Here is a 21,104-nt window from a genome sequence, read left to right on the forward strand (position 1 = left end):
ACAGTCACAGGAACTCAGAATCCAAGCTGCATCTGTGACCTACACCATAGCTCATGGCAACACCAGATGCTTAACTCACTGAGCAAGGCCAGGGATCAAATGCGTATCCCCATACTAATCAGGTTCACTACCACTGAGCTACACTGGAAACTCCCATTTGGTTTTTTTAAAGGAATGATTCACACAAGTTTTGTGAAACATAAGAACTAATGCCTCTCTCCTAGAAAATGGCCAGGTGAGGCCCTAAATAAAACCATCACATGAAGCAGAACTTTGAGTTCTCAAAACCACTATTTGTGTGTCTGTGTCTGTCTATATATTAAAATAAATTCAAAATAACTACCTAAGGGAAACTTAACTCCCTTTCATGCTACTATCTGTATTAGGCTGAGTACTTTGTCCTAAGAAAATATAAAACCTATCATGAATTCATTAGGTATAGAGAACAGTGGTATACCAGGTATTTCTAATGGCCTATAACCTCTTGATAAGTCGTGAGAAGGAATCTAGGTGAAGATACACACAAATATGCTCATGGCAGAAGGGTAACAGTCTTCTGGAAGCAGCAAACTTACACAATGAAAAAGAAGTCAGGGTATCAAATAGGAAAAGCCAGTAACTACAAAATTCCACCTTAATAAAGGGATGAGGGGAGGGGACTAGACAAACAAAATATGTAGGTATGATGGATTTTGTGCTTTATAAATTTATACTGATGTCACAAAATGATGAAAATAGTGCACACAAGCCTCAGTGGTAATGATTTTGATAAAAGTTAAATACATAAATATATATAAACATATAAATACATGATACATTTACATTATATATAAACATAAACATATTTATAATACTATATTACATGAAATATAATATATAAATAAATATATAAATAATTGCTTTTCCTGTAAGAATTATTTTGCACAATAAAAATTCTAAAGGTACTATCTCTTGTGGTCAGCAAAAATTATCTTTATAACATAAAACACTATGAAGGAAACACGAAAAATCCACTTCAATCGCTCTTATCAGGTATTGTATCTTAAATGATTGTGAAAATACTTATATTTAGAGGAAATTTTCAGTGCAATTATGTTGGCAGCACTCACTATCCATTTCTTGCCTAATCCTATCAGGGCATTAAAATTTTTTTTTTTTTTTTTGTCTTTTTTGTTGTTGTTGCTATTTCTTGGGCCGCTCCCGAGGCATAGGGAGGTTCCCAGGCTAGGGGTTGAATCGGAGCTGTAGCCACCGGCCTACGCCAGAGCCACGGCAACGTGGGATCCGAGCCTCGTCTGCAACCTACACCACAGCTCATGGCAACGCCGGATCGTTAACCCACTGAGCAAGGGCAGGGACCGCAACCTCATGGTTCCTAGTCGGATTCATTAACCACTGCGCCACGACGGGAACTCCAAAATTTTTTGATACTGAAAAAAAATTTCTTTGATACTGAGACATGCTGCATATAACTCAACAACATCGAAATACATTTTCTTCACTTACCCTTGCATAGTGGAATTCAACTCCATAGAGTTCTAAGGTACGTGCTGTGTTCAGGTAATTAAATTCTGCTTCTGCAGGAGATAAGCCTCTGTAAAAACATCATTAGGTTAAAAATTCTAACAATCACAAATATAACCAAATCACAAAAAAGCTATCTGATCTGGAAATGCTTCAGCATTTTTTTTTAATTTTTAATTTTTTGCTTTTTATGGCCACACCTGGGGCATTGTGGAAGTTCCTTGGCTAGGGGTTGAATTGGAGCTGCGGCTGCCAGCCTACACCACAGCCACAGCAACATCAGCTCCTTAACCCACTGAGCAAGGCCAGGGATTGAACCCACACCCTCATGGATACAAGTCGGGCTATTTTTTTTTTTTTTTTTGTCTTTTTGCCTCTTCTAGGGCCACTCCCGCGGCATATGGAGGTTCCCAGGCTAGGGGTCGAATCGGAGCTGTAGCGGCTGGCCTACACCAGAGTCACAGCAATGTGGGATCCAAACCGCGTCTGCAACCCACACCACAGCTCACGGCAACGGCAGATCCTTAACCCACTGAGCAAGGCTAGGGATTGAACCTGCAACCTCATGGTTCCTAGTCGGATTCGTTAACCACTGAGCCACGACGGGAACTCCAACAAGTCAGGTTCTTAACCACTGAGCCACAACAAGAATTCCCACTACATGTGCATTTAAATTACACAGGGTGCTTCTGACATAAGTTTCTGGGGCAAGCTCCAGAGCACAGCTTCTAAGTGTGTGGAGCACAGACAGGTGTGGACTCATAACAAGTACAGAAATTGAGTGTGTCAGAGCCTTCTGCAGCAGTTTGGCAGAGTAATTTTATGTCTGCTGCATTTAACAATCTTAAATGGTACTCATGATTTTTTTTTTTTTGGTCTCTGTTTATTTCTCCATTTTATTTTTCTAGTATTTCATTTTTATTGTTTTTCAGAAGTATCATGACAGATGGGGGGAAACTGGTCTTTCATCACAGAGAGTTTCAGAAGTACTGTTTTACAGAACCTGATGTAGAATAAATGAGGTCCAAACTGTTTACATTTAAGAAATATTCCTCATCATTCTTATGAACACAAGTTTTTTCTAAATACAAAGCCTTTAAAAACAGATCTGGAGTTCCAGTCGTGGCTCAGTGATTAACAAATCCGATTAGGAACCATGAAGTTGCAGGTTCGATCCCTGGCCTTGCTCAGTGAGTTAAGGATACGGCATGGCCATGAGCTGTGGTGTAGGTCACAGACAAGGCTCAGATCTGGCATTGCTGTGGCTGTGGTGCAGACCAGCAGCTATAGCTCTGATTAGACCCCTGGCCTGGCAACCTCCATATGCCATGGCTGTGCATCTAAAAAGACCAAAAAAAAAAAAAAAAAAAAAAGATTTACTCCTATATAATATACGGTTCTAACAAGCCTGGCTATCTGATTATTATCAGACTATATATAATAGCACAAAAGAGCAGCAAATTAAAAATGTAAAGGTATCAACCTTTCATTCATTAATTATATGAGAAAAGGGAGCAAGCGGCCTGCCAATTTATGATCAGCAAAATGGGATTTCTTAAAAAAAGCAGATATACCTCAGTTTTCTATAAAATTCAATCCAACTAAATAAACATTCTATTCCTCCCTACCCTCATAGTTAAACTGGATGATTCTATTTTTTTTCTTAAAAAAATTTTTTTTCTTTCTTTATAAAACTGCAAACTCATTTCTTTAAAGCCAATAGGAATAAAGAGTCAATAACTTGTCAAATGTACAAACTTTTTCCTTATAGAAAAGATTATTATTTTTGGCAAATAACTTAAAAATTTGGTTTATCTTCAAACCCTTGGTTCAGATATGCTATGTGTGGAAGTATTATTATAAATGGTGTTTACTTATAGATCAAATAGCCCCCACACCAGATTAAGCCAATTTTTAAAAATTCTATTCATTAGTCTCATTTTAGAGTGGGGTCAGTAACCTTCTACTGGAAAGCAGCACTTTCGGCTTTCAGGCCATATGGCCTCTGTTCTAACACCTCAGCTCCGCTGTTAAGGGAAAGTGTTCATTTATGGACACTGAAAGTGAAGTTTCTAAAAATTTCATGTGCCACAAAACGTTCTTCTCCTGATTTTTTCCAACCATTTCAAGTGTACAAACCATTCTTAATAGCCTGTAGCCATATAAAAGTAGGCAGCAAGCCACAGTGTGCCAAGCTGTTTTAGACACATGAGGCATTATCAAAGTGAGTCTCATTATTAACAGCTAATATTTCCTCAACATTTACTATGTGCTGTGCACTATTCTGACTACTCTGTATATATAAACTCAATCCTTATAATAACACCAGAGGTAGATAGTTTTATCATCCCCAATTTAGACATAAGGAAAGAGAGAAACAGAGACACAGAGTGATTTGGCCAAGGTTATAAGACAGTAAGTAACCTCACCAGAATTTCAAACTAGGATGGCTCAGACTCTTGGAGTCCAGTTCAGACTCTTAGCCAATATGTAACACTGCCTAGTTGCTCCATGAATATTTTGCATTGTAAGGTTAAGCAAAACTGAATCCTAAACCAATAAACACTACTACTTTCTCTTCAAAGCAATAAATCTCTTGTAGAAAACACTCTTGTCTCAGAATTATTACCCTCCCAAAATATCAAAGTTGAATAATGTTATGAGTGAAAAATGCTACTATTTTAAAAATTATTTATTTATTTATTTATTTATTTTTGTCTTTTTGCTTTTTCTAGGACCACTCCTGAGGCACACGTAGGTTCCCAGGCTAGGGGTCTAATCAGAGCTGTAGCCGCCGGCCTACGCCACAGCCACAGCAATGGAGGATCCAAGCTGAGTCTGTGATCTACACCACAGCTCATGGCAATGCTGGATCCTTAACCCACGGAGCAAGGCCAGGGACTGAACCCACAACCTCATGGTTCCTAGTCAGATTCGTTAACCACTGAGCCACAACGGGAACTCCAAAATGCTACTATTTTAAAAGAGTATTTTTTTATTAAGTTTCTTTTCTCCTCTCATTCATTACCACACAGAATTGATTCCTTTCACATAGCTAAAAATTGAGAAATTGCTAAGTCGACTGATATGTATACTGTGAACATATTAGTATTCTAAAATTCCTTCTTAAAGAACTGGCAACATTATATAATAGCAAACACATGTCTGTTTACATATAGCTTTATGTTTCTTATCAGACATGAAAATAAACCTCATATTCTATGATACAAGTGATTTTTTTAGTATACCAATATTTCTTCACAGCAATCATACTCTTTTATATGATAGTAACTGTTCCATATGAAGTAAGTACAACAATCACGAGAAGTAATTTAAAACTGCTCTAGAAAAGATGCCGTTAAGAAGTTTTCCAAGTAAGCAGAGAAGTACATAAATCCTTACGTATGTTGCTGATGTAATTTTGCAATTTCTTTTTCAAAATCTTGAGGCTGATTAGGAATGAAAGAATAATCTGAGAGGTAGCCTGGCAAATTTTCTGTTTGATTGTAGTCTCCAAGTTCAGCTAATAAATGGAAAGAAAATATTCACCCTTCAATAAACACATTTTTCATTTTTGTATAGCCAAATCATCAATGACATGAATTCCATTATATTTCTGGAAGTAAAATCTTTGTTTCTACTGTTACCATTTAAGCAAATTGTAATGACACATTTAACATTCTTCTAGGTCTTAAACAACTTCGGAAAATTTCTGTACACAAATCAAAGTAACTGCTAACTAACTGGATGTTGCATTACATTTTCTGCGCAGTTACTTTTTTCTGCAGAGTAACATATGTATAAAAAACTCATACATTAAAGTCAATGTACTATCAACACAGACCACGCAATTGCTATTTGGCCCAAACATGGGCTGCTACTTACACTGAACAGCAAATGAAGCCAAAAGAGCAGCAGTATTATAAGGACAGGGCAATCTAATAAAACAAAACAGAAAATAACCCAAGGTTAAATACAATAATTTCAAAAGCATTGCAATTTATATTATACTATTCATATTTGAAGTTTCTATGTGACTTACATTTTAACTATTAAATAATGAATTTATCTAGTAAAAGTACACATAGCCACATTCAATAATCTACTTGCAATGATCACAAACTATTTAACACAGAATTAAAAGTATTTTTAAAGCTCATTACTAGAAATTTAAAACAGCCCACCTTCCAGTAAGAATGTCTTGTTTGATTTGCAAAAAGTATTGGTACCTTAAAAAAAAAAAGGATAGTTAGCATTTATTGGAATTATAACATTTAGAGTTTTAAAAACTGTATTTACATTAATAAATAAAACCGAAATATTTAAGTATTTGCTTTTATAGTGTACAATTAGCACATGTAAAGATATTTTAAAATAAACCTTCATAAATTCATGAATCCAAATCTTTAAAATTGTTTGATAAATGAGACTTTCTACTTCAAATATTTTGTTTCTATTAGCTTCGATTATAAAACTTCGATGATTTTAAGAATAACATGTCTAAGGGAGGAGATTAGGAAGAAACACATGAAAGACTGGTGGATGCAGAAAGAAGAACTGGGAAGCACAGAAAACTTAAGTCAGAAACACAGAAGAGCTGACAATATCAACACATTAGAAACCAAGTGAAGAAAACCACTCTTACTGCTGAGTTAGGAAGCTGGCTGTAAGGACAGGCCTATGTGTTGATCACAGTATCAGGAGGCAGCAGGAAGCTGCTGACTGTAGAAAAGCACTTTTCCATCTTCATTTGAGTTAAGAAAGCCCTCTTTGATCAAAAAATAAATCTAAGTTTCTTTCCCTAATATAGCTCTACTATTAAAATTGCCAAGTACCCAATTCCTTATAAAACCAACAAAAATGTAAGTGTCCTATATAGCAAGAAGGCTGAGGTTGCTTAGAAGATGGCACTGTCCTGCCTCTGGTAGTGGGCAAAGTCACCCCTCATAGATGTATCGATGTCTGTATAAAGTCACCTATGCTGTTTAATGTTGGCAGAAGATAAAATTTTGTAGCTCTTAATGTTTAAACAGAGCATTTTAAGATTTTCGCTTACCCTACTAAAAAAAGTATACATACTCCAAGTGCCAAAAATTATTAAGAATTTTAGCTGTTTGGCTCATTATAGTCATTAAAGAATTCCATGACAATATTTAAATTACCAAAGAATGTTAATTAAGGTTTTCTGGAGAATCAGATATTCATTAGAAAGCTGCAGGGGGGAGATAACAAATATCTTGACTTCCTATATTAGAAGTACATAAACTTTCTGTGAGGCTTAAATACACAGTACCATAATATTATCTATGTACTCAATCCAAGACAACATATCTTTATCTGGCTTACCTGGTTTCATAATTAAAAGTTAAATAAAGACTCCTGGTGGGAAACTGTCTTATAATTAGGACTGAAATGTGTATATCCTTGACATAATATTGTAAACCCTACACGATTAATACCTATGCCTCCTGAATTTGATTTACACACCAAGCAGTAAAGATTGACAGAGTGGAAATCAGAATTAAAATCCTATGCTACATAACTAGCTTGTGATCTTTGGAAAATTACTTAAAATTCAGCAGAGCTTTAGTTTCTCTATTTGCAAAAGGGAAGTAATGTCACTTGTCTAGTATATGTATTCCAGGGGCCTAACTCTGATGATAAAAGCTCAATTTTTTAAGATAATTAAATCCTTTAAGATAGATTAATAATGACTGAGGTAAATGTAGAAATGGCATGTTTAAGCTGTAAAAATAGTGTTTTCTAGTCCAGATAATAAAATGCCAGGCACTAAATACCCATTATGTACTGAGTACACCTAAGCACTAAAAAGGTGTAAAAGAACGTCATTTGTATTCTCATGATTCCTAAGAAAATGCCAGCTCTAATTATGCCAGCACCTGACAATACAAATGACATTTAACCTGATGAAAGGTCTGAAACTCCACTCTTTTTTACCACTAATCCAAAACAGAATCTCAAGGCAAGGAGGCAGATTTCCTGCCTTGTGGGGTTTAAACTCATCATTAAGGCTAAGGGTGTCTTACTACTAACGATGACCATAACAGTGAGGCTGCCCAAGCACTCAAGTTTGAAGGAGTAACCCTGGCTGCATATTAAAATCAGCTGGAAGTCTATACACAAGTCCTGTATGAAACTTACTAAATCAGAGCATCAGCATGTGTCCAAAGCTTCAGCATGTTTTAAAGCTCCCCTATAAGTGATTCTAATTTGTAATCAGGGTAGAAAATACCTGATGCCCATAAAAGTAATAAAATTAAAATTTGCCATTTACTCCATTTTACCAAACAGCACCAGTTATAAGATTCTAGGCATTCCATTATAAAGGATTTTTGAAATAATGTTTTATTTTTAATGAAAACAAATATTCTAGACTGATGGACTTAGCACAAATTACTAAGTCAATTACTACCAAACTTGGTTTCACTTTATCTTACTTCGTGGAAATAGCTGGACTTCAATTATCACTGCAACACTTTTATTCCTCGGTTATGTTTCAACACAGGTGATAAAAGAACCAACACATTCAAGCTCATTAAATTTAAGGACAAGTTTTTAAGTGAAGTAAATTTTTCATATGGCTATATACATTTTTTTTGGCTGCTCCCATAGCATGTGGAAGTTCTGGGGTCAAGGACTAAACTTGCGCCACAGCTGTAACCAGAGCCACAGTAGTTACAACACCAGATCCTTAACCTGCTGAGTCACCAGAGAACTCCTATAACTAACAAAATTTTAATTGCTTATGCTAACAAACTTTTCATAAATATTAAACACATTATAAATCCGATTAAAAACTGTTGGTCCTTTATTTACAAATATTTCTTACACACTTAAAATCTAATAACATAAACATGTATTATGGAATACTTTGTTACTTGATTTCAATGGTAAATATGCATTTAAAATGGTTTGTAGGAGTTCCTGCTGTGGCTCAGTGAGTTAAGGACCTGACATAGTCTCCATGAGGATGAAAGTTCAATCCCTGGCCTTACTCAGTGAGTTAAGGATCTGGCCTTGCTATAAGCTGCCATGTAGTTGGCAGATGTGGCTCAGATCCAGTGTTGCCATGGCTGTGGCACAGGCCTCAGCTGCAGCTCAGATTCGACCCCTAGCCCAGGAACTTCCATATGCCCCAGGTGCAGCTATAAAGAGAAAGAAAGAAAGAAAAAAAAAAAGCTTTATAATTCACAATTCTCAGTAATTCAGAGTAGTTTCCCTGAAGTTCATCCAAAATTATGCAAGGCTTACTATACTGAGAATTATTTACTAAGATTTCATTTTAATTATTTAACAACAACAAAACCTGACTGATTAACAGCTATAATATTAAACTAAAGGTTATGCATAAGATACATTTTGCTTTTCAAAGCAAATTAGGTTGGACACTATTAGTATCAAATGTTAAGGCTGCCTAATCCATTATCTACATAGATTCCTGAGTTCTCCTGTTATAAAAAAGGTAACATCCTACCTCCCAACAAACACACAGAAAAGGACTCTCAGGAATGTCTGTTTCTCCACTTCACCATAGTATTCTAAATGATAACCAATACATTAACATCTAATAGCCTACCTACAAATAGCTTTAGGTACAGATTTTTAATTTGGCACTCATCTTTTGGAATATTTCTAAATATAGTCACTGGCCTATATTTTTATATCTGAGACTTTTATGGCAGGTATGCTAAATTTTAATTCTTTTTTAAAAAGGCTAATTACTAATTCTATCTTTCAAACAATACACACGGTTATCATTCAGGTTATTTTAATAATGACACTTACCACACTGATTATTCCCCACTATTTCTACCTGAAACAGTTCACCTAATGTCTACTCACCATCAAAACTCTCATCTCGCTCATTCTTGTGTACACTTCGTCAAGCAGAAGTGACAACAAAATTAACTGTAAATTAAGATCAGACTTAAAATGGTCAGCAAAGTGGGCATTTACAGGCCTGAATGTGCCAATGCACACTCTTGACAACATCCTTCACAAAAAGACACCCGTTGACCACTGTTCCTATACATAATGGTCATTACGTATTTTATAAATTCTATGTTCTCCTCAATGGAAATAAAATAGATATAAAATATGTTTTGCATGAAAAAAAAGACACAGTTCTCACTATGCAGAATCCCTTGAAGACAACTGCAGCATCATCTAATTACTTCAATTAGTTAAAATAGTGTTTCTTAACCATTTTTTCAACAAGTAAAAAATATTAACATTGATATGCCTCAGGAAGCTGCTTATGGCTGAACAGGGTGGCCCTAGGCTTTCAATCTCTTAAAGCCCTCCCAGCCATCCAAAAGGAAAGGAGGAAACATCTTGAAATAATGTAACCCTTTCTGTGTGCTGGCTGGGAAACTAAGAAATATGTCATGGTAGGTAATATATTTTTGCCTAATTAATTTCAAAATTTCATAATAGTTTTGACAATATTTTCAAGTAAAGATATGTTGCATAAACCCACCTTGTATATTCTTCTTGTAACTTGTTGGGGTCACTTACAAAAAATTTGACTCTAAAGTTCAAACTGTAAGGAGATCCTCCTAGAATTAATAAAAGCAGTTCTAATTAATCAGATTATATTAATCCTTTATCTTTAAAAAGTATACTTGTATAAATCAAGTAAATATGTTTGCTCACTCTTTAGCTGCTTCCTTATTGGTTTGTTTGGATCCAGCCACCTCTGAAAAATAAATAAATAAGACTGATTTCTTTTTTCCTTGAGGAGCTAATACATCAATTCTTACAAATCTGTTCCATTTGAAGATTAATGCTAAAAGCTGCACTTCTGAAAAGGCCTAAGTAGGGGGAAAAAAAATCAATAAATTACAGATTCTCATATCAAATACACCAAAATTATGCTAGAAAGTACTGTATGCATTTGTGCTTTAAGTTTTGGTTTTACTTTCTCATTGTTATATTGTAAGCAATAACTCTATTCCAAAAGTAAAAATGCTCAATAATTACAGCAATATGAAGTTATTCTGTTAATTTAACTATATTATGAAACAGACTGGCAAGTTTTAAAAATTCTCTTTAGCTTTCATAAAAACAATGCTTGGATTTATGCTCTCATTCATTTAACTACATACCATGAAAATCTACTCTTATGAAAAATTTTAATTCCTACTCTATTCCTTTCAAAGAAAACAAAATATTCCTCCCTCACTCCCCCAGAACAACACCTCCCATTAATTTTTAAAGAGGTAACGCTTAATTTGGGGAAGGACTGCTTTTTGTGTGTGAAAATTTTAAGTAGTCTCAACACTTCCTGATGCCAGTTAAGCTGTTTCAGGAAAACTGTAACTCAATTCAACATTTCAAAAAAACTGAAGAACCCCAAATGAAGTAATAAATGTGGAAGTATTTTGAAAGCACTACACAAATATAAGCTTATATGTCATTACTTGTAAACCTTTCTCCTATCACGCATGCTCGATTCCAGGCAGAGCACTCAAATGGATTTTAACAAGTGGCTAGAAGTAGTCCATGAATCTTTCCTTTCCATCATCCATAACCTCCCACACATCAAATCCAACTGATTTTACCTTCACACTGTCCTCCATCTATCCTGCCACCGTTTTTATCTCTGGGATAGCAATGGCCACAGCCTCTTAATTGTGGTCCTCGCTTCTTTTCTTACCATCATCTTCTTCATGCTCCAGAAGCAAGAGTAGTCTTTTAAAATTGTCACTCTTTTGCTTAATGAATATCTCTTGATAATTTCTCAATGTAAGGTCCAAAGGCCTTACTTTGGCTCACACAGTCTCTCCTTCTTTCATCTCAATTTCCTGAGCTCCAACCACAATGGCCTCCTTTCTGATTCTCAAGGACGCCGTCTTGGGGCCTCCAATCTCAAGATTCCTTATGCACAAAACGTCCTTCAGCTTTTCTCATGGCTGACTTCTTTCATTACCCGTAAGTCTCAGCCTAAACACCACTTCCTCAGAAAAGGCCTTCACTGACCACCCTATCAAAAGTATGTCACCAAGTGCCTATCTACTTGGTCATTTTCTACAAATAGGTAAGGAACATCAAATTCCTTCATAATGTTTTCTTAATTGCAATATGTTTGTTTCACTTTTTTATTGCCTATTCTTCCTTAGATAAGGAATTCCATAAGGTAAGCAATAAAATCTGATTCATTCAAAGCTGAACAATGAGTACCCAGCACAGAACGTGACATATAAATATCGACTAAAAATACCTGGTGAAGAACTAAACCTGATGACTGACTCAGCAATCGGTGGTGGTAGGAATCCGTTTCTTTACCACTGACCATGGTTTTCATCCCTACTTAACACATCTGTTTCTCCTATGTATTCACCCACTTATCCACAGCTCCACCCTATCTATTAATCTAGTAATTTTTCTCTTCATATTTTCTAGAAATATAAGGTATAAACCATAAAATACATTTATTTTAAAATGTCTGTCTAAAACTGAAATTTGGGACCAGTTAATTACCCAGAGCCTGTCTTCCTCACTCACCTCCCCCTCAAAATATTCTGACACCAGAGATAAAGACATATCTACCAACACAAGTAGATGTGTTAAGTGCCACAGTCTAGGAGGAGTGTGATAATAAGCACTGGGAAATGTGACAGACTTCATTAACGATGTCAATTATTGGATAAGAACTTAGGTTCTTGCCTCAAACCATGAAGATGGAGCAAGGTAAACTTGAGGGTCGCAGTGTCAACTTCACTCCCTTCACCCCAAAAGTTCAGCACAGATTCTAACTAGCAAGTGCACTGAACTTACCCATGAAACTGGGAGCACTGAGCTCTGCACAGCACTGAGTCCTCCTCATCCTGAACCTGGTCTTTCTCCACTCAGTCATAGCTCCATTGGCTTTTCCTGTAAAGTTTTACAGCTTTCTTCTTACAGGTTTTGACATACCTAATGTCAAAAGTTTATCCATAGATATTCAATGGATTTGGGTTTTCAAAAGAAAACCTATTTAATTTGCTATTTTGTTGCACTGTGTCCCCTAATTGGTTACAGAGAGCTATTGATACTTGTTTGTTCAGCTTTGAGTCTTACTGGTTGTAAAAAGTTTTCCAACTTCTCATTTGGACTCTCAAGACAGAGTTCTTATATCACCAAGAAAAAAAATGAGTCCTCTCCACCTTCATCCCAAACATACAAACATATCATTCTAGAAGGAAACTGTACCTGCTGCCCTCTATTCAGTTAAAGAAAAGAAAAAAGAGGGGGTTAAGCAGCCTAGTTGTTTCCAATGGTTTGTCAGTTAATTATTTTGATAAACTGTACTCACATTACCCTAATAACTCTTCTGCTTATACAATATTCCTCTCCTACATTTTTTGGGGGTGGGGTTTTTCCTCTAATTCTTCCACCAATCCTTGCAAGCACTAAATCTTCTAAGAAATTCTTACAATTTCTTGTCTGCTCATGACACTCATTTTATTCTGTATGTGTTTACTATATTTGTCACTGGAAAGCAATGAAAAGCAGGCAGAAGAAATAGGAGCTAAGTCTACTCTTGAAAACAAGAAAACTTCAATGGGTGAGATTTATACATTTGTAGTTTTTTGCCTAAGGGCAATCTGAAATTCTGCACAAGGCAGGGGCAAACATTACTAACTTGAAGCGTCAGTGGCAGGAGAAGCAGAGCTCCCAGAAAATTGAGGAGGAAATCCTGAAAGGGAGGAAGCAGCAGAAGGGATTAACTCGAAAATCTGTATGTAAAAGCCTCCTTGACTCTGGCTGACAAACTTTTGCATGCACAGGAAGACCCCAAAACCCCAAGAAAAAGAAGCAGTTGGAAACTTAAAGAAATAAATAGAGGTAACTGCCCGCCCAAAGGGAAACAGAACATGGACCTTGGATCCAGACTGCACTCATTTCAATACACAGTCCAGGTTGTGACCAACACAGACAGAGCGTCACTACCGCCTCCACAACCAAGCTATTTCTAAAACTCTAAGATATTCCTGCTTCCCTGTGCAATCAGTCCCCCAGCTCCCCAGCACTCACTGGTCTGCTTTCAGTCACTATGTATGAGTTTTGCTCATTCTACAATTTAACATATGTGGACTAATAGAAAATGTCATGTAGTAGTCCATTACACAAAAATAAAACAATTATTTTTCATCCATTCACTTATTGATGGATATTAAAGTTAATTCAAGTGTGAATAAAGCTACTAGGATCATTGATGTACAAAGTTTCATATAACATGTTTTCATCTTTCTTGGATAAATATCCAAAAGTGAGGTTGCTTGCTGGAATATATTAAATCTGTTTAATTTTACTAGAAACTGCTAAACTATGCTTTCCAAAGTAGTTGTATCCTTTTAAAGTCCTACCAGCCATTCTTATCAGTTGTTCCACACCCTTGCCAAAACTTGGTATTGTGAGATTCTAACTTTTTAACTATTCCAGCGGATGTGTAGTGACCTCTCATTGTGGTTTTACTTTATATTTCCCTGATGCGCCTGTAAGAGTTTTGTAGATGTCATTTATCAGAGTGACAACATTTCTTTCTCTACTAAGTTTATTAAGTTTTTGTCATGAATGGGTACTGAATTTTATTCTACATAAATTATGCTTCAATTATACTAATTAAAAAAAAAAAAAACCCTCAGGCTAAAAGCATACTTAATGGTGAAACACTGAACACTTTCCACCTAAGACAGGGAACAAGGCTAGGTCATCTGTTCCCATCACTTCCATTCATCCTGGTCCTGGCAATCTTGGCCATGCAATAAAGAAGGAAAAACAGGAGTTCCCGTCGTGGCGCAGTGGTTAACGAATCCAACCAGGAACTGTGAGGTTGCGGGTTCGATCCCTGCCCTTGCTCAGTGGGTTAACAACCCGGCATTGCTGTGACTGTGGTGTAGGTCGCAGACACAGCTCAGATCCTGAGTTGCTGTGGCTCTGGCGTAGGCCAGCAGCAACAGCTCCAATTAGACCCCTAAGCCTGGGAACCTCCATATGCCGAGGGAGCGGCCCAAGAAGTGGCAAAAAGGCAAAAAAATAAATAAATAAACTGTATTTCTATATGTGCTAGTGATAAACAACTGGTAACTGAAAACCAACAATACCATTCAAATAGCTCTCCTACCTACCAAGTTGCAAAAGAAAGAATGTAAGGTGTTAAACTCTTTGAATTCACTCTTTCCCTCACAAACCTACTCTACTTTAGTCCTGTCGATTTTATCTCCTAAATGTCTTGAGCACTTACCACCCACAGCCAATTCGGTAACTTCACTATTGCAACCATCTCCCAAATGTCTGTAGTTTGCAACTTTGTCATCGGCTATACTGTAACCAGTGATATGTCTAAAATACAAGTTTCATGTTATTTGTGTAAATAAATCCTTGGGCCAGAATAATCTTACCATAGATTAAAAGCCCCGATCTACTGTACTACTCAGATCTCATCTTTGATCCATCTTCTCTTCCTATTCTATATTCCATTGATGGGTATTAAAATTTTTTTTCAGTTCCTCAAACGCAACAATTCTCTCTCTTCACTCTGGAACTCTGCATATGGTACTGATTCTCCCGGAAATACTTGTCTGCACCCCAGATTCCTGTGTCATTCCCTCTCAAAATGGAACAGGGTAAAAAGAGATCAGAAACAAAGATCTAGCATTTGGCAGGCTACCAAAGAGGTTTACACAAAAGGTAATAAGAGCCTGAATTAAAGTATTATAGTAGAAACAGATGAAAGGATCATGAGAGAAATATAAACAAGCATTTTCACAATCATGTTGTACTAAAACATGGCTTGATGAAATAAGTCATCCTCCTTGTGACCTCTATATTTCCTCAAACCTGATGACATAATTCAAGAATTTTGTTATGCAAAAATTATCTTCAAATGGAGTTCCTGTTGTGGCTCAGCAGATTAAGAACCCAACTAGTATCTTTAAGGATGTGGGTTGGATCACTGGCCTCGCTCAGTGGGTTAAGGATCCAGCATTGCCACAAGCTGTGGCACTGCTGTGGCTGTGGCATAGGCCAGCAGCTGCAGCTCGGATTCAGTCCCTAGCCTGGGAACTTCCATATGCTATGGGTGAGTGCAGGTCTCTATAAATTATTTCTTACATAACAGCGTATTGCGTTAGAGCAGCACTTTTCAAAATGAGGTTCCTTGGGCTAGCATCATTAGCATTACATGGGAATTTGTTTGAAATGCAAATTACTAAGCTCCACCCCAGACTCTCTGAATCAGAAATTCTAGGCATAGGGCCCAGAAATCTGTATCATAAAAAGCCTTCAGGTGATTCTGATTTAAGTTCATGTTTGAAACCCACAAGGTTCGTGGATATAGAAACAGTAGTGAGAACCCGTAAAATATAACCACAACACAAACTATCAGAAGGCTGACACTGCAGAAAGAACAGGTCAATAGTAATTGATAATCTAGTCTTTGTCCCACTGAAGGGCTCGGTAACTCACTCTGCAGGCAAAAAAAAAAAAAAAGTACACATAGTACTCATGATGCACATGAGTAATATAATCTCAAAGCTCTCATGAACATCATGCTGATAAAGGCCACTAATGTAGAGCCACCTTTAAGTGCTTACAAAATTAAAGACGTGGATAATGCATTACAACCACATTTTTCATATTTTGCTCACTCACGCAGTACACATTTACTGAATACTACTCTTATACAAGACATTATGCTAAAAGCTAAAGTTGTGATAAGTAGTTTTTAAATGAAATCAGAAGAAATTTCAAAAGTCATCACTTTTAAGTAATTTTATTTGTTGCACTGGAACTCAATGCCAAGGAAGAGTTTAAAGTAAAGGATAGTCAAGATTCTGTATTTGTTACATATAAGACTATAATAAAGTGCTAGGTGCTTTTTTAGTTTATCAATTACAAACCTGATTAATTTAATTTCTACATATACATAGTGCCTAAGACAATATTAACATGCAGTATATATATAAAGTATATATGCAACATATACATTTATACATAATACATATACAAACATAAGTATATATAACTAGATGAGCTTTAGGATGAAAAAATTCTGAATAAGACTTGACAAGGACTAATTCTTTAGGAATATTACCAAATTCCTTACGATCACTGCTGGTAATTTTATTGCATGATTACTTCCTCTCCTCTATATGCGCATTTTTATAAATCCTGTGCATCTGTACCATTATCTCTTGGGAAGCAACACTCTGCAGTAGAGAAAATAAAGGCTCTGGATTCAGATTTGAGTTCAAATCCTTTCTCAGCTACTTAATTATCTGTGCAATTAAACAAGTTTTGTAAGCCTCAGTTTTCCATCTTTAAGAGAATTTTAATGATACTTCCACAAGATTACTGTGAGAATATGGTTTACTAACAAGTCCACAATAGATGTTTCATAAACATTACTCCCTTACTCCTTTCTCTTTTTAAAAATTGCATCTCCTTCCCTCAGTCCATTAATTATCCTCAAAGTCATGACATATTTCATACTGACAACCAAACGAGACAATTACCTTTGTGTTCTAAAGGTCCTTCCTTAGACATATTTGGGCATTTTACAGATTCTTCTGAATATTTAAATACAGCAGAAAAGACTTGCAGGGGGAGTCAGGAGACCCACATCTAGTCTCATCAATACCAGCAAGTAGTTTAAGCTTTATCTCCCTAGACTGGGATAATTTCTCATGAAAAATCAGGGTGGTAGGTAAAATAATCTCTAAAGCTTCTTTGAGGTCTTTAAAATTGTATGATTCTAATCTGAGGGGAATAATTATTTTGGATGATTATAGAAATTGGTCCCTAGAAACATATCTTATTTCGGAAGGAATGCTTGAGATAGAAAAGTAAGGCAATGTAAGAAAAAGTAAGAGATGGCAAAAAAATCAAACCAGCTCAGCACACCTCTGCTTCCTCTCATTCATCCTGCTGTGTTTTAGAGTAGAATGTCTTGTATACACATGTGACAGAATTTTTACTTCTTGTAATATATGTGGTTTCAATATGAGTCATCCTGGAACATTCTTAGGCATGATGGAGTTTTACAGCCATGGCAGTGACTATGTAACATACAGCTAGTCTCTTTTCTTCTACTGTCACTTCCTCAATGCATCTAAAGACAGGCTTATATCTAGAGGGTCTGACCTATGAGTATCAGCAAGATAATCTAAAAATCATCTACTTTTTAGTCTCAATATTGCACATAGTTAGGTGTAGAAGACACCTTTCAGGTATTTGCCTGGCTTACAATTTCTCTTTCTGCAGAAGGTTATATTACTGACACTTCTACTCCCTTCTACTTTCATGTGCATTTACTTATTAAGAAATAACACTATTCCTCTAGGCAGTTCAAGTCATCTAGTAGAAGTCATGAAAGTTTGTTTTTATTTTAGGTCAGTACAAAAGGAATTATTTCCACTGGGACTAGCTGGCCCTTGCTTGATTTTATTCACATCATCCTCATAGTTTTTCACATAAAATCAATAAAGAATTCCAAGAAAAAGTAAGATCTAACTTTTCATATATACTTCCCATTAACCATTCATTCAGAGACCCAGGGCCTAACCATGAGAGAAAACTAGAGCAAGAACAAGAGATAGAGAGAAACCCTACATTTCTCACAAGAGTTATTTATTTTTTTCTATAGCCGTTCTATTTATAAGGCTTACAAAGTGATTTCTAAAGCACTGATTCTGAGTTCCCGTCCTGGCTCAGTGAACCTGACTAGTGAACCCGACTAGGATTCATGAGGATGCGGGTTCAATCCCTGGCCTCACTCAGAGGGTTAAGGATCCAGCGTTGCCGTGAGCTGTGGTGTAGGTCGCAGACGTAGCTTGGATCCCAAGTTGCTGTGGCTATGGCATAGGCCAGTGGCTACAGTTCCGATTGGACTCCTAGCCTGGGAACCTCCATATGCCAAGGGTGTGGCCCTAAAAGACAAAACAAACAAACAAAAAAACCAATAAAGCACTGATTCAGAGAACCATTTCTTCAGTCTCCCAATTTTTCTCAACTATACAAAATGTTTCCTTCAAAATAGTCAATCTCCTGTACTAATCAAAAAGATATCATATTCTTCTGTGAGAACCCCTCGTTGTTATAACCATATAAATTTACAAAGAATTCACTCTTTCTGTTATTCATCACATGCTATTTTCTATTTCTATGATAGGATCTTTCCAATAAAAAGAATCATTCTTGAACTTACTGAGGAATTAGTTAAATCTTGAACTTACTGAGGAATTAGTTAAATCTAAGGAACTTAATGAGAACTGTAAACCTCTGAAATTTAATCTTTGTGTCATCTGAGAGGGTCTCCTCTGACGTTTCCTACTTAGAAAAACTATACCTAAAAAATTTAGAATTTTGGTTAGAAACAGCTTGCTACGAATGTGCTTTAAAGAACTAGTTTCATCTTAATGGAAATTAATTTATGTAAGACTCAACGATACACTAAATATTAATATTTTAATATCGCCCAATTTTCTCTCCAAGTATGAATTAGATTTACATCTCAGTTGTCTAAGACATACAGAAAGAGAAAATGGCACTAGACCTATAGATTGACTTAACGATTATGAAAACCTTAAGGAAATAACCTAACAGATGCACCAAGAAAATGAGGTTCAAAGGCAAAAGAATTACTTCCAATCATTCGAATTAACTTTTCAAAAAAAACACAAAAAAACAAAAAACCCTCACTAAACCAGTGAACATTATAAATTAGAAAGAATTTATTATGAAGAGAGGAAAACTAAAATGACAATGCAAGACAACAGCTTAAACTTACTGGGTTATCTGAGGAATCGTCAGCCAACTGTAAACCAAAATAGTCACGCTCAGTCAAATCAAGATGCTTGAAGACTACATCCAACAGAACTTGCCCCTGTTCCTGTTTCTGGAAGAAAATAAAAGGAAATCAAACTATATACTTTTAGATTGGACTTTTTTCCTCTTTTAAAGTTGGCAACTACTTCCATACCAATGACTTGGTTGAACATAAAGACTCCACATGTTCCATAACACTTAAAAAGTCTGACTATAGTCAAACTGGTTCAAAGAGTACACAATAAAGATGAAGCTATAAGTAATGTCTCAGACTGCAACTGCCTCTGCTTTCAGGCTATTATTGTAGTATTTCTGTAATTTTATATTGTTGCCACATTAACTCATGTATATATCATTTGTCTTACTGTTTAATTCTTACCTTTAAATTATGACTGGAAAGTGACGTATTTGACTAAATACAATTTAAAATTTGTGTGTAAAATAAATAATGCCACAAAAGGAAATAAAAACAGTAAAAATTATTTGTAGCAAAATGATAATATTTTAATCATAAAAGTATATAGAGAACTTTAGAAATATCTCACTTTAACCTCATACCAATTTTATCACGTAGGCACTATTTATTGCCCTACTGCTGTAGTAAGAGTAACTGTAACCTCCCTTAAGTGCAATAGCTACTATGCTGTGGTACAAGGGGCACAACTATGTAACTAATGAGTAAAAACAAAGAGAAACTATTAACATGTTCAGCAATAAAAGAAATCAAAGTGGAAAACTATGACATGTCATGAGCAAACGACAATCCAAAATATAAAATACAATGAGTGAGAGAAGAAGTATGTAATGCTAACATTGTAGACAGATATCATCTGCTGGGAAAGCAGTTTGGAAATATCAGACAAGAGCAATAACAATATTACTGACCTCTTCTGGCATCCTAACCTGAGTGAAAAATAAAATCTGATATTGGGAGAAATGGCTATACATACCAATACGTTCAGTGCAATATTATTTACAAAAGGCAAATATCAGGAAAACACATTAGCAAATAGCGGTGTTATTTTACCACTAATTTCCCCTCATATTAGCTATGGTAGTTTGGTAGCTTCCAGCTACAAGTTAAAATCAGAACTAAGAGCTGAAACAATAAGGATGTAATATTTTTTCACACAGTGGAAAGTAGAAAGATACAACAGATTTCAGAGTTGGCTAGTTCAGCAGATGAGAGATGTAATCAAGTACCAGGTTTTTTTTCCATCTCTTTTATCTGCATTCCTGGTGTTGGCTACATTTGTAGGCTATTAGGAAGATGGTCACAGCAATTTCAAAATTCATATCCACACACGATAATGTTCAAAAGAACAACCTTCCTCGTAAAGAGCTTCCCTTTACATTTTTGTGGGTCAAATAGCTAGTTGTAAAACTCATCAATGACTGGAAGTATGTGCTTCAAACAGTGCTTCACAACGGTGAACAATCTGAATAACCTGTGAACATTTTTGGTATTGATTTAACTGCCCTCTCCACTCTCTCATTCTCATTGAACTGATCCAAAATAGAGATCAAGCATTAGCCTTTTTATTTATTTATCACTTTTTTAATGGCCACACTTCCATAGCATATGGAAGTTCCTGGGCCAGGGACTGAATTCAAACCACAGCTGCAGCAATGCCAGAGTCTTTAACCCACTGAGTTGGGTGAGGATCAAACCTGCACCTCCACAGTTACCTGAGCTGCTGCAGTCAGATTCATAACCCACTGTGCCACAGCAGGAACTCCAAGCATTA

At 36.0% G+C, this 21,104-nt stretch overlaps 1 protein-coding gene across 9 annotated transcripts in view; it reads right to left on the bottom strand.

Annotated features, from left to right (window-relative positions):
* PTPN4 (protein tyrosine phosphatase non-receptor type 4) overlaps positions 1-21,104 on the bottom strand; it is a 190,332-nt gene that overhangs the window by 103,831 nt on the left and 65,397 nt on the right. For 4 of the 9 annotated variants that reach the window (XM_084999636.1, XM_003133309.5, XM_005654170.4 and 1 more), the window contains exons 3-9: positions 19,319-19,426; positions 10,201-10,243; positions 10,025-10,103; positions 5,709-5,753; positions 5,410-5,462; positions 4,927-5,047; positions 1,507-1,594 (exon numbers count right to left, since the gene is read on the bottom strand). In XM_084999636.1, the coding sequence (XP_084855762.1) occupies positions 1,507-1,532 (26 nt within the window). In that variant the 5' untranslated portion in view covers positions 1,533-1,594; positions 4,927-5,047; positions 5,410-5,462; ... (2 more) ...; positions 10,201-10,243; positions 19,319-19,426. Of the gene's footprint in view, positions 1-1,506; positions 1,595-4,926; positions 5,048-5,409; positions 5,463-5,708; positions 5,754-10,024; positions 10,125-10,200; positions 10,244-19,318; positions 19,427-21,104 lie in introns of all 9 variants that reach the window. The other 5 variants (XM_005654169.4, XM_013982143.3, XM_084999638.1 and 2 more) reach the window with 2 other exon arrangements.

Source organism: Sus scrofa, chromosome 15 (assembly GCF_054392235.1).
Source record: "Sus scrofa isolate SSC_HxYL_T2T_F1_AM1 chromosome 15, Sscrofa_HxYL_maternal_Yorkshire_Landrace_v2.0, whole genome shotgun sequence".
NCBI lineage: Eukaryota > Metazoa > Chordata > Mammalia > Artiodactyla > Suidae > Sus > Sus scrofa.